General features: G+C 47.9%; 1 protein-coding gene across 17 annotated transcripts in view; it reads left to right on the top strand.

Annotated features, from left to right (window-relative positions):
* NCAM1 (neural cell adhesion molecule 1) overlaps positions 1–13,366 on the top strand; it is a 309,548-nt gene that overhangs the window by 280,030 nt on the left and 16,152 nt on the right. For 9 of the 17 annotated variants that reach the window (XM_039229165.1, XM_039229155.1, XM_039229161.1 and 6 more), the window contains one exon: positions 10,860–10,984. In XM_039229165.1, the coding sequence (XP_039085096.1) occupies positions 10,860–10,984 (125 nt within the window). Of the gene's footprint in view, positions 1–1,912; positions 1,916–10,859; positions 10,985–13,366 lie in introns of all 17 variants that reach the window. The other 8 variants (XM_039229153.1, XM_039229158.1, XM_039229160.1 and 5 more) reach the window with 1 other exon arrangement.

The raw sequence follows: 13,366 nt of genomic DNA on the forward strand, positions 1-13,366 counted from the left end.
GCTTGGTGTGGTGTGTGTACCTGGCATTGTAGGAGGAGGCTATATAATGCGTTTGCACAGCTCGGTCATACTTAAGGTGCCTCACTGTAGACTCGTCTTCCCTGGAACCTTGAATCCAGATCTTCCCTTAAGGAGGAATGAGGCGTTCTCCCTGACAGATGTTTAGTTTTTTAAACACCAGACGTTTCTGTCCACAGATAAAATGCCCAGGACTGACATCAAAAGAAAGTCTGTCTTTTTTTTTTTTTCTTCTTTTTGCGGCACTGGACTACTGACCCAAATTGTAAGTCCCAGTGGATGCTGGGATGAAGGAAAGACGGTCACACTTGGACAGCAGCCTGTATTTGCCATGGGGATGTTTCTTGACAGTAAGGCAAAAGGTAGCACATGTGAATGCAGGGAGGTAAGAGCAGAGTACCAAGACGCCAGTCAGGGATGAAAATAAATAATGTCTCCTGTTTTGCTAGGGAGTGGGGCGGGGGGGGGGGCGGTTGGCAGGTGGGTGGGTATGCTGATCCCCCTATACTTCTGAATGAATGAAGGTATCCCGGATAAAATCAAAAGAGAAGCTCATGAGTTGGATCTGATCCCCGCAGGGTACCCTTGGTTGGAACGTGCCAGAGCCCGTGTGGTATCAGACAACAGGGAGCACAGCCTCCATCTGCTCAGAGCGGCAAGGATATATAACCGGGCTGAAGCATCTCTCTTGCGTTATTTTTAAGCAGTGGTGTGTTCTGGACACAAAGAGCCTTCCAGCTCCCCTCTCTGCCCTTCTCTTAGCTTCAGCTGGCCATAGCCTGATCTTCCCCTGGCCTGTGCAAGTGAAGGTAGGAAACCCAGACTGCGTGTGGACAAGGCAGGTCATTCGGTAAAAAAGTATAGAGCCAAAATGCAACAGATGACAAAAAGGAATGTGGATAAATCCAAATAAGAAAACTTTTTTTTTTTTAATGGTCAAAATCAAATCCGTATCTTATCAAGTAGAGCCACCAGTGGAGAGAGAGAACTGTATCCACCAATGCCCAAGTGCGTGGTCAGGGTCAAAGTCTTAGCTCGTGGGGCCAAGGGGCCAGTTCGGTTTCACTGCTCAGTGTTGACAGAGCCATTGTCTCCACCACTAGAAGGAAACCTCTTCCCTTTATGCACCAACTGGCCTCCGCCTTCAAAGTTGTCTCAACGGGGCTGCCCCCAGGGGCTCTGGGATAAGGCGGTAGACGAACTAGAGAGTGGAAGGGAACCCCCAGGGCTGCCCTCTCTGGCCCGCGCCCACCAGCCTTTATTCGGCCCGCGCCCGCTCTCCTCATGCACCAAAGGAAAGAGGAAGTGGCTTTTCCCAATGTAACGAAATACTTTGTTCTTTCAGGACACACAGCCTTGGGACTTCTGCAAGCCCCACGCTCTCCCTTGATTACCCTCGTTTTCCAAGGATGCCGAGACACTTCTGGGATCTGTGAATAATAACTTGCTTTTTTCTTTTTTTTTCCCTTCAACAGTCTCCTGGATTGACTTTGACACCTGGGTGCTGGCAGAAACACCTCCCTATTTCCAAACGAGTTTACATACTCCTTGATGTGGTATTAATATGCAGTGTGGCAGCTGTATCTAATGCTTATTGGCGTCGTTAACCAAATGCCCGTCATGATTTATTATCCTTCTATTTCTGGGCAGTTTTACTGTCCTCCCAATGTTTCCTGTATATGCTGCTAATTTAATTTGATTTCTCCTTTTATTTAGTCTGTGATTTTGTTGTTGATTTTTCTCCCTGCCCATTGTTTACATCAGTTTTTAATTTTTTTGTATTTTCCATGTGACCTCCTCCACTTTCCTTTCAACCAATCATGTGCGTGCGTATCATGTGACTTTGTCATGTGGCTTGCATGGCGCTGATGATGTCGTCCACGCTGGTGAACAGAAGGTAAAACTCTTTGTTCTGATTAGGGAAATAAACCTGGGGCCACAGCCCGGCACCCAGGACCCACTCATCGCTTCCTGTCTCAGATCTACCGAGCGAAGCCATTTGAGAGATTTCCACTTGAAATTCCTCAGTTCACCTCCAGAATCCATCAGTTCTTTGCGTCCCTGACATGACAGTTTGATACCGTGGCAGCCTTTGGTTTAACATTTCACTGCCAGAAACTTGGCCCTACAAACTGTCGTCCACAGCGAAACCACATTCACCACCACGCAGTTTGCAAACTTGAATTTCTACCGCATAGTTCATAAAAATTATTTCCCAGAAAGCGGCTTTGTAAATGACCCTTATGACATTGTTGCTTAACTTTATCCAGTAGTTCTGAAAACCACAGCTGCTCTGAAATGAGTCACTTCTGTGAAAATGTGAAATGTATCTGTTTACGACACTGAAGCACCACAGAGAGAGAAATGTATCAGTTGCAAAAGTTCTATATGCTCCAAACCGAGGAGAGTGCTTCATAAAATTCATGCAAATCGAGGACTTTCTGAAGGGAGAGATGTAAGAATTTGGAGTGCAAGCAGTTTGCATTGTGGCTGTGTCACTTTTTAAGAGTGACCCTCCCCCCTGGGCAATGGGGGGAAGAAATCAAAGCAAAAGCTGGCAGTTAGCCATGACCAGAGACCTCTTTGTAATCAAGAAGCACATGGTTGACCCTTGCAGCAAAGGAAATAAAATTATAGCCTAATTAAGCGCATAGCCGTGACAAAATAATTAGTTAATACTGTGACTGTCACAACCTTGTGAAAACATTTCTCACTCACCGTAAAGAGAAAAGGAAGCTTCTGCTAGCAACTTCCCCGCTGTAGAATCAAACACGTATTCAAAACCTGCCCTGGGAGTCATTCGCATTCTGTTCTCTTCTAACTGAAAATTGATACTTCACGTCACAACTTGAGACACATATGGCCCTGCCTTGATCGCAAAAGCCAGACTAACACGAATAACTGCCCAGTGTGCCCGTGCATGTGACGGGTCCCCGCCTGGCCTCACGTCTCTAGGGACCTGATGGGGCGACATCCACACAGACAAAACCGTCCACAACTGTCTTGCATGCATGTTCTCTGTCCCTGGTCTTTCCTCTCGTTTCGTGCCCCCATGCGTGTGAGCCTTGTGGCTGCTTCCTCTTGCTCATCCCGCACACTGACCACCTCTGAGGACGCCAGCTTTCTGGGCGTGGCCACTGTGCTGGTGTTGAGCCCCATTTACAACCAGACTCCTGGACGAGGTCTTGAGTTGGAGCCATCTGTCACTTCCAAAAAGATGTTTGATATCTACACTGTCCGAAACGAAGTGGGTGTGTCCCCAGAGCAGGGAAACATCTGACGTGCTAATAACTTTGACTTAACCTTCAAAAGGCAACCTGATCTGTGAATCTTAGGGCAGAGGATGCTGGGAGCCTAAGATTTTCTAAACCCCCGAGTCTCACTCCGGATCCTGTGGTTTCATTGTTTCCCTGAGGGAGACTGTGTTCTTCTAGACTTGAGGTGACTGCTCCAAGGGGAAAAAGCCCTAGTCTTCTCCCTGAGATCCAGAAGGTGAGCAGATGTTGGGCTGAAACCCATCAGTTTCTTTCTTAGAAGCAAGTTCAGTCATCTCTGTGCAGTGCTAGAATTTGGGACGAAGCAAAGCACAACTGAGCAAGGTTGAAGCAGATCTACACCTCTAAACAGAGACTTCTTCCAGACATTTTAAGCAAGGCAAGAAATATTTGAAGATGTTTCCTGCGGTTGCCCTAGAAATGCACCGTGGCAATGGCCTTGGGGGCCAGGAAAAATGTGGCCAGTGTAAAAGAAAAAATCACTTAAGTGCCTGTGGAATTCGAAAGCATGGTCACCCCTCATCAAACCACACATTCTCTTCTGTGACAGACCCCCTCTTGCCATTTGCAAAGGGACAGGTGGATGACTCATGATTCAGACGAGCAGCAAGCAGCCAGAAATGGCCTTTAATCATACAGTGTAAGGGAATGGAGAGGGCCAGAGCAAATAAAATTCATGGGGGAGAGAAACAAAGCTTAGTGAAGAACAGATGTCTTATTTCTCTGATCATTAGGGAGGCTCTCAGGTGAGTGGGGGCTGAGGATGGGTAAGGGAGCAGATGTCTCTCCCAGCAGAGGGGTGTACACCCGACAGCTGATGGAATCCAGTTCCTGTTCACAAATCTGGTTCCTGTGCCCCCCCACACACACAAATGGCTTAGGATGCCCTTGACACGTGCTGGATGTTCTGTGAACCTCAAGTTCCTGTCCACGTGTTGACTGGGTTCAGCAGCACTGGGTCAGAAGAAGGGAGGTGAAGACAGGTGTTGAGCACCATGCCCTTGGCTCCCTTAGCTCCTGACCCCACAGAGCTCTGCTAATAGGGGTTCATGACTGGGAAGGTCAGCCACCTGGTCCAACATCCCAGGAGTGGCCTTGCCATGGTGAGCTGAGATGCTCCCGTGCCAAGTGTATTTTTAATATCGTGACGCCCATTCTGGCCAGGCCCCCTTCCTCCAGTGGCTCCATCAGCTGTGAGGACTCTGTGTAAATGGGCCTCCCCACCCTCCCTGCCGCCAGCATGTGTGAGCCCCCTGCGCCCCTCTGTCAGTTTGCTGCATGTCTGAGCATGGACCCCCTCCTCGCCCCCCCGCCCATTCATAACGATCTTCTTTTCTTTAGCTACTGACACTGCCTCTCGTACTAGGACATGCTGATTCTGATGAACTAAACTCCTTAACACCCACTCTTCCTTCTTAGATTGAAAACATCACTAACCACCCCTTCCACTCCTTCCTTTATTTTATTTTTTATTTTTTTTTTTACAGCTGTGTGTCTGGATTGCCACGGTCTCTGGCAGGTCAACACAGACTTTTCTAATTGCCTTTATTCCTAAGGATTCTCCGCACTGGCGGTTACAGAGTAGAGAGCTAGCATGAAGGGTCTGCAGAGGGGAGGCAGTGACGCGTGTCGGCCTGAATCCTGGGGGCAGAGGCCGGGGACTCTGCAAAGGGGCCCTCTCCCTAGGGCTTCCCAGGAGCCTTGTACTTCTTTATAAGCAACCTAACATCCGTGAAATCGTGTGGAAGACGTTCACAAACTCCCCCTTGTGGCCTCGCAGGCAGAAGCTGAGTCAATTGTTGGAGGTTATTTGGGTCCCAACTTCCTCAGCCTGGATCAGCCCCATAACCACAAGCCATACCTTCGTGGTCGTATTTTCATTTTTAGGATGATGATGAAACAGAGGTAATTGATCAATTAATCCGGTAGTGTTTTCACGACACCCACGAGAAGGGAATTGGTATCTCTGTGGTTCAGTCTGTCAGAGTTCATCTGTTGCTGTTCAGTTCATAGCCCGTCCGTGCTGCGGCTGGCCCCCCACCCCCTCCCCCAGCTCGCACGCTCACGTCCATAGTTCCCCAGGAGCCAGATTTGAGAGGGCTGTGTAGGCTGGATGCCCCTGTGAGTGTGACCACAGGGCTAGCGTCCTTTCTGTAAAGAGCCAGGGAACTGGCCGTGCCTTATACCCACTCCCCGTGTCCGCCAGCGTTGCCAGAGCCGGGGACCAGAATGGCAGGGAGTCCAGTGGAGCTGGCACAGTAGATTCCTAACGACGAGGAGAAAAGAGCTCGGGTGAGCTTCACTCCCAAGCCCCGATTTGGGGGAGCGATGCTTACTTAGGACAGATTGAACCCCGTCCAGGGTTGGGAATGTTCAGACTGATAGAGGCTCGCCGGGACTGTCAGAAAGCCCCCTCAGCCAGGCCGGTTGTCAAAGGGGGTGTCCCAGGGTGTTTGAGACCCCAAGGATGAGAGCAGCACAGATCCCATTAGATTCATTTGTTCGGCAAAGAGCCTGGTCTCAAGAAGGACATTGGCAGCCTAATAACTACAGATCCTAAGGCCAGTCAGACTTCTAACCTCTTGATGTAATTTCGGATGTTCCTGAGTTGGAAAAAATCGAATGGGCTTCATATGTGAATAGCCAAGTCATACATTTTGGACTCTTCTAAACATAATGATAAAAAAAAGCATATGTAAGTTTCACATCGCTTGCAGGATGTAATGGACCAAAGGGGAACAGGAGTTAGGATAAACAAAAGAGACAGTATTTCTGATTCCAGACAATCCTGTCTGATGGTAAACCTCATAGATTCTGATGCAAGCCCGACGCCCATCACTGGTTTTTACTCAGAGGCCCCAACGTCTGTGCAGGTCCCTGCAGGAGAGAAAGCAAAGCCCAGGAAAAAAGAATACAGGTCAGGCCTCTGTCAGGGATCCCATCGGGCACCTCAGCATTTCAGCCAGAAGATAAAATTCTTGGTACTTGGGCGTTTTTGAGTGAGAAGTAGAAGACTGTTTTCCTTCTAAAATTCACAAGTGCTATCCAGACCCCCTGAGCCTGCTGTAATTTCTGTTGTGGTCTTCCGATACCCTGAGATTTTCTGACCTCAGGACTTGTGCTGACCAGGGCAAGGAAGGACATGAAGCTGACTCAGATTTTAGGGCACAGTAACACACAAATCACAAAGAGCCTACAATTGCAAGGCCAGAAATACACACTTCGATTACGATTTCCGAGAGGAAGGTATAGGATGTGCCTGTCACATTTCTGACTGTATGTGGTTTCTGTGCTACATTCTTCTCTTGCATCCATGAATTAACTCTTCCAGAAAATTCCAGAGCTGCCTAATATTTTATATTTATTATCAGCAAGGTTTTTTTTTAATGTTTTATTTATTTCTGAGAGAGAGCGAGAGAGGCAGTATGAGCAGGGGAGGGTCAGAGAGAGAGGGAGATACAGAATCCAAAGACAGGCTCCAGGCTCTGAGCTAGCTGTCAGCACAGAGCCCGATGCGGGGCTCAAACCCACGAACCGTGAGATCGTGACCTGAGCCGAAGTCGGACACTTAACCGACTGAGCCACCCAGCCACCCTGCAAGGTTTATTTTTAAGGTGCTATTGTTTTGAGTCTTTACATGAAATATTTGGGGGGCAAAATTTGACTCATGGCTGAAGCTAAATTCAGAAGGTGTAATTAACCGCAGGGGTTTCCTTGGAGGAACCTGCCGATTGCTGCTGAATTGCAAACCAACATTTAAAAATAATTACAATATTGGTTTTGCTGAAATTACCCATAATGATTTCAATCAGAGCAGCCATTTCAGAACAGAGTGCACATTGGGACCCTCGAAATAATTTCCTCTCCTAATGTGTTCAGCAAAGCAGTGAGCCACCCAAATGCCAAAGCCCCATTTCTTCAGGATCAGCCCCAACCCTCGTCAAGTATGGCTGGAGCCTTCTTTTGACCGAGAGCTCAGGGAGCAATTTCTTTTTTTTTTTTTTTTTAATGTTTTTATTTATTTCTAGGAGAGAGAGAGAGAGACAGTGTGAGCAGGGGAGGGTCAGAGAGAGAGGGAGTCACAGACTGAAACAGGCTCCAGGCTCTGAGCTGGCAGTCAGCACAGAGCCCGACGCGGGGCTCGAACCCACGAACCGCGAGATCATGACCTAAGCGAAAGTCGGACGCTTAACCGACTAAGCCACCCAGGTGCCCCTAGGAAGCAATTTCTTTGGCCTGTTCGTAATCTGGAGAAAAATTGACAGACAATGTGCATTTGAAGATGGAGAAGACCATTGCTTAAACAGCTATTGCTCTTTCTACACCTTTATGTGACTACAATGAGTTGCATAGCTACAGAGTTGGTAAGAATCCCTCTGATGTTAGTTGGAGATCATCTTCCTTTAGAAACACCATCACAGGAAGGGTTACCTTTACATACAAGGGCCCCGCCATTTTTTAAAAAGAGTTGATCATAACTAGGTTTCTTTTTTTCATTTGGCAAACAAAACTTTGTCTTGTTCGCCTTTGAAACCCCAATGCCTAAGAGATTACCCGGTAGCTGAGGGAAGGTAGGTACTCAGTAGATGTTTGTGGAGTAAATCATAGTTAAAGCACTTTAAACGATACATGTAAATATTATATGCCACGCTCTACATTCTGTAAGAAAGAAATACACAGATATCAGAATTACATGGTAGTCGCTCCAATAAAATCACAAATTATAGTGTTCCAACTTTGGTAAATGTTAGAACTGTATTCTAGCTGTGGTATAGTTTTTAGTGATTTCTCTGTGGTTCCAGTTAATATTTTTTTTTTCTGAAACACATCCAAAGATAAGACTTGACTGCTTTCATCAAGTCTCTTAGTTTCTGCAGGGAATCCTTGGCAAGATACCTGTTCCTATGTCTCTGAAGACAGTTGGGGTCTCTTTGCAAAGATAGGGCTTCGGGGAGGATAGCTTTTAAAATTGTAAAGAAAAAATGGACATCCCTGTGCCTGAGAGATGTGGAGTTGCTGATCTGGGGGTACATTGCCCCAAAATTGGCAGGACCATCCTTATGTTGCGTCCGTCTTTCACAAAGTTTTGACAACAGCCAAAGTATTCCTGATAGTTTGTCCTAACAGTGACTGTCACTGGGTCACCATGCTGTCAGAGCGAGAGGGGGCCCCTGGAGAACACCTCATTCGGGGTACGGATTCTGCAAACGTGGATCCTGAGGCAGTGGCCTGTCCCAGAATTCAGTTTTACAGGCATCCATCCCCACAAACATGAGAAAGAGAGCCTCTTCTAGGTAGATACTACCTCCCCCACCCACAAAAGCAGAGTCCAGTGTTTTTTGCGGTCTTGATTGAGCCTTGAAACCCACGCTGCTCAACTCTGGAGGAAATAATAAGGAAAGTTCAGCCAGTCTAGCCCCGCAGATTAATCTCAGTTTACCTTCCAAGGAAGCCTTGAGGGAAGGACCGGGTCCTTGCTCCGTGACCATGTTGGAAGGGCCACTGGTGACACTGCCTTCCCTCCTTCTTAAGGCAAATGGACCAACGCAGAGTCAGCGTTGCAATTCTGAATAGAAAAGTCCATCCCCGTTCCGTCTCGGGCCACCAGCTCTCCCTGCTGGCCTGAGTGCAGGACTGCAGCTCTCACACCTGTAGGTCCCAGGCTAGCCAGGAGCAGCCGGTCCCCCTCGTTCAGAGAATAGAATTGTCAAGTTCTCCCGTGCCCTGTCCTGCTGTCTGTGACTCTGCGCAGACCTGTCCCATTCTGACATATCTTCCACTTAGTTTGAGTTTCTTTCTAGCCTCGGGTATTTACGATGATGTAAGACATGACTAAACTGTTGTCTAAGGCTTAGGACAGTCCAAAGGAGTCTGAAAAGCACACCCGCCTTGACATTATCGACACCAAATTCCTAAGAATTTTGCAAAGAATAGTTAGGACCAGTGGCTGGATAGCGGCACGAAAACAGGACAAGTCTTTGCCTAAAACCTTATTATTGTCTTTTTTTCCCCGTGTTTCTTTTTACGTAATTACCGATGGAAGAACAAACATGACTTTTCTTAAATCATCCCTCAGACATTACAAGGATGCACCCTCCCTGTCAGCTGCTCCGTGTCCCCATCACAACGGTGTCTCAAGCCTAAAGGTGCACACGGATCACCTTGGGATCTCGTTGAAATGGAATCTGCGTTTCTAACTTGCTGCCAGGTGCTCAGGCCCAGGCTGAGCAGCAAGGGCTGGCCATTAGCGTTCCCTCTCTGGTTCCTCCCTGTCTCAAAGTGGGGAGCAGGACCCACGGCCACTGTGAGGCTCCCACAGTAGCTGAATGAGGCGGGTGGGCTGAATGGCTTTACCAGCAGCCTCGTCACAAGTGGCCAGAGGTACACCTTGGGGTGATGAGGTCCAAAGCTTAGTGACAAACCTTTCTGGGTTCTTTGGTCACATGTCTGTGACTCTATCTTCCAGCAAACAAGCCAAGACAACCCACCCAGAAGGTGACTTTTTATAGGCTCTCCCAGTTCTCTGTCTGAGGGCACGAAATAGAGAGATACGTCCTCGAAGGAAGTGTGGAATTCCCAAGTGCGTTAAATCTTCACTTCAACTTTTCCTACCAGGCATTCTCTTACCTCATTACGCCCAGTACACACTAGTGAAATCGTTTCTCGATAACGAAATCTTCTCGATAAAGAAAGCCAGCATCTTAACTCACCGAAGAGCCATCCCAGCCCTGGTAATGCGTCCCAGACTGAGCTCCATCTTCCATTGTCCGTGAGCTGCATGTATACTGCAAATAGAGACATCAACTTTCTTCTGCTGAGAAATGCTAAAGCCATTTTTCCCCCTCTTCCCTCTCACAAACAGAAAGACTTCAATGATTGTTACTTTAAACAAGGTACCAAGGATTATCACTCAGGCAGTTGAGGCATAAATGGCAGGATGCCTACAGGAGGCTTGCCCGTGGCAAATTGTGCTTTATTTAATCATACCTGGAGACTTGTACTACTTTTACATGAATGAATCTAAGTAATACAGTTTAATTCATGGAAAGCTGGTCACAAGAATGCAGTGTGAGTCCATCCCCTAATGGGTCCCCTGGCCCTCTGAGATGAATCATCTATCCAGGGAAGAAACTGGCTGCTTTGAAGACTTATGTTATGGGTGTGGGTTTTCTCCTTTAAACACTTAAACACATTTTCCCGTTTTTCAGGCTGTTCCTCAAATGTATCAGGCTCATCAAAGTTAAATCTGCAGTTATAAGAGCAGTGAAAAGGAAATGCAAGCACCAGTGAGAAACATTTAAAAAAAAAATCCTATTTCTAAAATGGTAAAAGGACTGTGCTGATAGAGAGGGTTTCCCAGAACATCCCCAAAAGGCACTCCCGGTTTGGGGCTCAGTCTGAGGTGTCTCACTGGAATCCGAAGTTCTGTATTTATTGCTGTTTAACCATTTGAATTTCTGAGAAAGCAAGTAAAGAGCCTAGCCCCACCCCATCACTCCATCCCATTCTGGATTGGATTTTCCTCGTGTGGGCAAAAATGTCACATGAATTAACTGGCTGTTTCAGGGGAACCCAGCGCACCTAAACTTGAAGGGCAGATGGGAGAGGATGGAAACTCTATTAAGGTGAATCTGATCAAACAGGATGATGGCGGCTCCCCCATCAGGCACTACCTGGTCAAGTACCGAGCGGTGAGTAGCTCCTGTCCCCTCTTCACATCACACCCACCATGTTGGGGCAACAGCATGCACGCCCGGGGGGTGGGTAGTGCAGGACAGAGTCCTTCTGTGTCTTGCAGGTGGCTCAGGGACCCTGCTCAGGGTTTGAAATCCCAAGACTGACCTACAGCCATTAGGCCATGTCTACACAGGGACCATTTCAAAACCTCTAAAATGGTTGTGGCGACAAACTCACACCATGATCGATTTTTCTACTTCTTGAACGTTTCTACAAAGTGATTTTGCAATTACCCGGTGCTTTTTGCATATAATACACTGATATATCATTATCAGGACGTTTGATAAAGTGTGTATCACAGGCCAGGCACTGATTTTCTCCCCATGAGAACCCGAAGAAGCTGGTCTTAATGATCATCTGCCCTTTACGGAGGACGTAGTATATGCGTTTGGTAACTGCCTCATCTCTCACGGCTGGGTGGGCAGAGCTTGAGTCGGGTCTGTCTGAAGACCCTGGGCTGTTAGCCACTGCCCTAGATGCCTTACCATCCCAAGCCATGGTATTCCCACCTGCCCCTCAAACCTACCTGAGCTGTTCTGATCCTGCGAACCGTGAGCTTGGCCCTGAACCCTTTCTTCCTGGTTTGCTCACCCTCTAAGAATTCTGTCATTCCCCCTTTCATCTCCCTCCCCCCAAAGTGAGAATCACTCTTTTTCTGGTTTCAGAATGACACTTGGCCACTGCCGGCCACAGTCAATTGCTGACAGATGTAGAGGCAGCCTCAGCACTGGGAATAGTCTCTCGCTAGGATTTCTTACCAGGAGGAATAATGAACCAGAAGCAGTTTCCTTTCTTGCAGTAGCCCCCAAGAAAGGATTTTTCAAGGAAGCTGACTTACTCCCTCTCTTTTGATCAGCCCCCACTGAAAGGATGTGGGAGCTCTTGCCTGGTTAGGCTTCACGGAGAGTCACTACAGCATGGGACCCTGCCAGGCACTGTTCCCAGCTGCCGGGCAGACCTGTCATTCCACTCAGCCCTCCCCCACTTCATTGTGAAGCCGGCTTGAAGAGCCGCCTCTGACTCCTCCAAGGCCCATCCTAGAGGCCCCACTGTATGACCAATCCCTGTGGCTTCCTCGCTGTGGAGTAGGATGCCAGGATTGAGTGGTGGCCCAGCACAGCCCACGGGAGGTAGACCGTGTGTGTCTGGCCCTTGCTATGCCGATGTGGCCCCGACAGAGATGGGTTCCAGTTTTGGTTTTACCACTTATCAGCATGCCCAGTCTTCCAAAACCTCCATTTCTCCATCTGTAAAATGGAGATAAAATAGCCTATGATGTTACTGTACAGATCAGGAATATAAACCAAGAACCTGAAATGTGCCTCCAACTTGGAAACCCTTGTACATGGTAACAACAGTAATTACCACTAAGATGCCAGCTGGGGCTGGGCCATCTCCGACACGAGGCCCCCTGAGATGTCAGTTTTCCAGAAGAGCCACTGTGGCTGTGCCAGGCAGGTCTGCGTTAAAAAGACAACGGGGAGGGGCCCCTGGGGGCTCAGTCGGTTGAGCCTCCGACTCTTGATTTTGGCTCAGGTCATGATCTCACAGTGCTGAGATCGAGCTCTACGACGGGTCTGCACTGAGCATGGAGTCTGCTTAAGATCCTCCCTCTCCCTCACCCTCTGCCCCGCCTGTGCTCATGCATTCTCTCCCCCCTCAAAAAAAATATAGTGGGGATAGAGCACCAAAATATGACAGCCTTACCTGCCTTCTCTGTCCCTTTGTCTTCCACTTCAAACACTCAGTGTTTGCTAAATATTATTAACATGTTGTTAATATTTTTATGTAACATAATATTTGCTGTATATTCTGGTTGCCCCTTTATTATAGAGTTTGCCAAGGAAAGGAGCCTTTCAGAGAACGAAAAGACAGGCAGCTGAATTTCTTTGTTTTAAATTAAACCCGGGCCACGTAGTGACATACAGCCACATGACTGTGCAGCCTGACAAATCTTCACAGGCTGTTTGTAGGGATCCAGTGAGAAAATTATCAAAAGCCTTTAGTACAGTGCCAGGCATACAGCAGGTGCTCAATAAATAATGTTTCTTATTTTTTTAACGTTTACTTATTTTTGAGAGAGAGAGAGAGAGAGAGCACCAGCTGGGGAGGGGCAGAGAGAGACACACACAGAATCTGAAGCAGGCTCCAGGCTCTGAGCTGTCAGCACAGAGCCCAGTCGATGAGGGGCTCGAACCCACGAACCTTGAGATCACCACCTGAGGTGAGGTCAGGTGTTCCACGGACTAAGCCACCCGGGCGCCCCTGATCCTTTTTATTTTTAATAAGATGAATTGATGCAGTGTTTCCATGTCCAGGAGGCAAGTCACCCATAT

This window comes from Hyaena hyaena, unplaced genomic scaffold (genome assembly GCF_003009895.1).
Source record: "Hyaena hyaena isolate Hyena2069 unplaced genomic scaffold, ASM300989v1 scaffold_36, whole genome shotgun sequence".
Classification (NCBI taxonomy): Eukaryota; Metazoa; Chordata; class Mammalia; order Carnivora; family Hyaenidae; genus Hyaena; species Hyaena hyaena.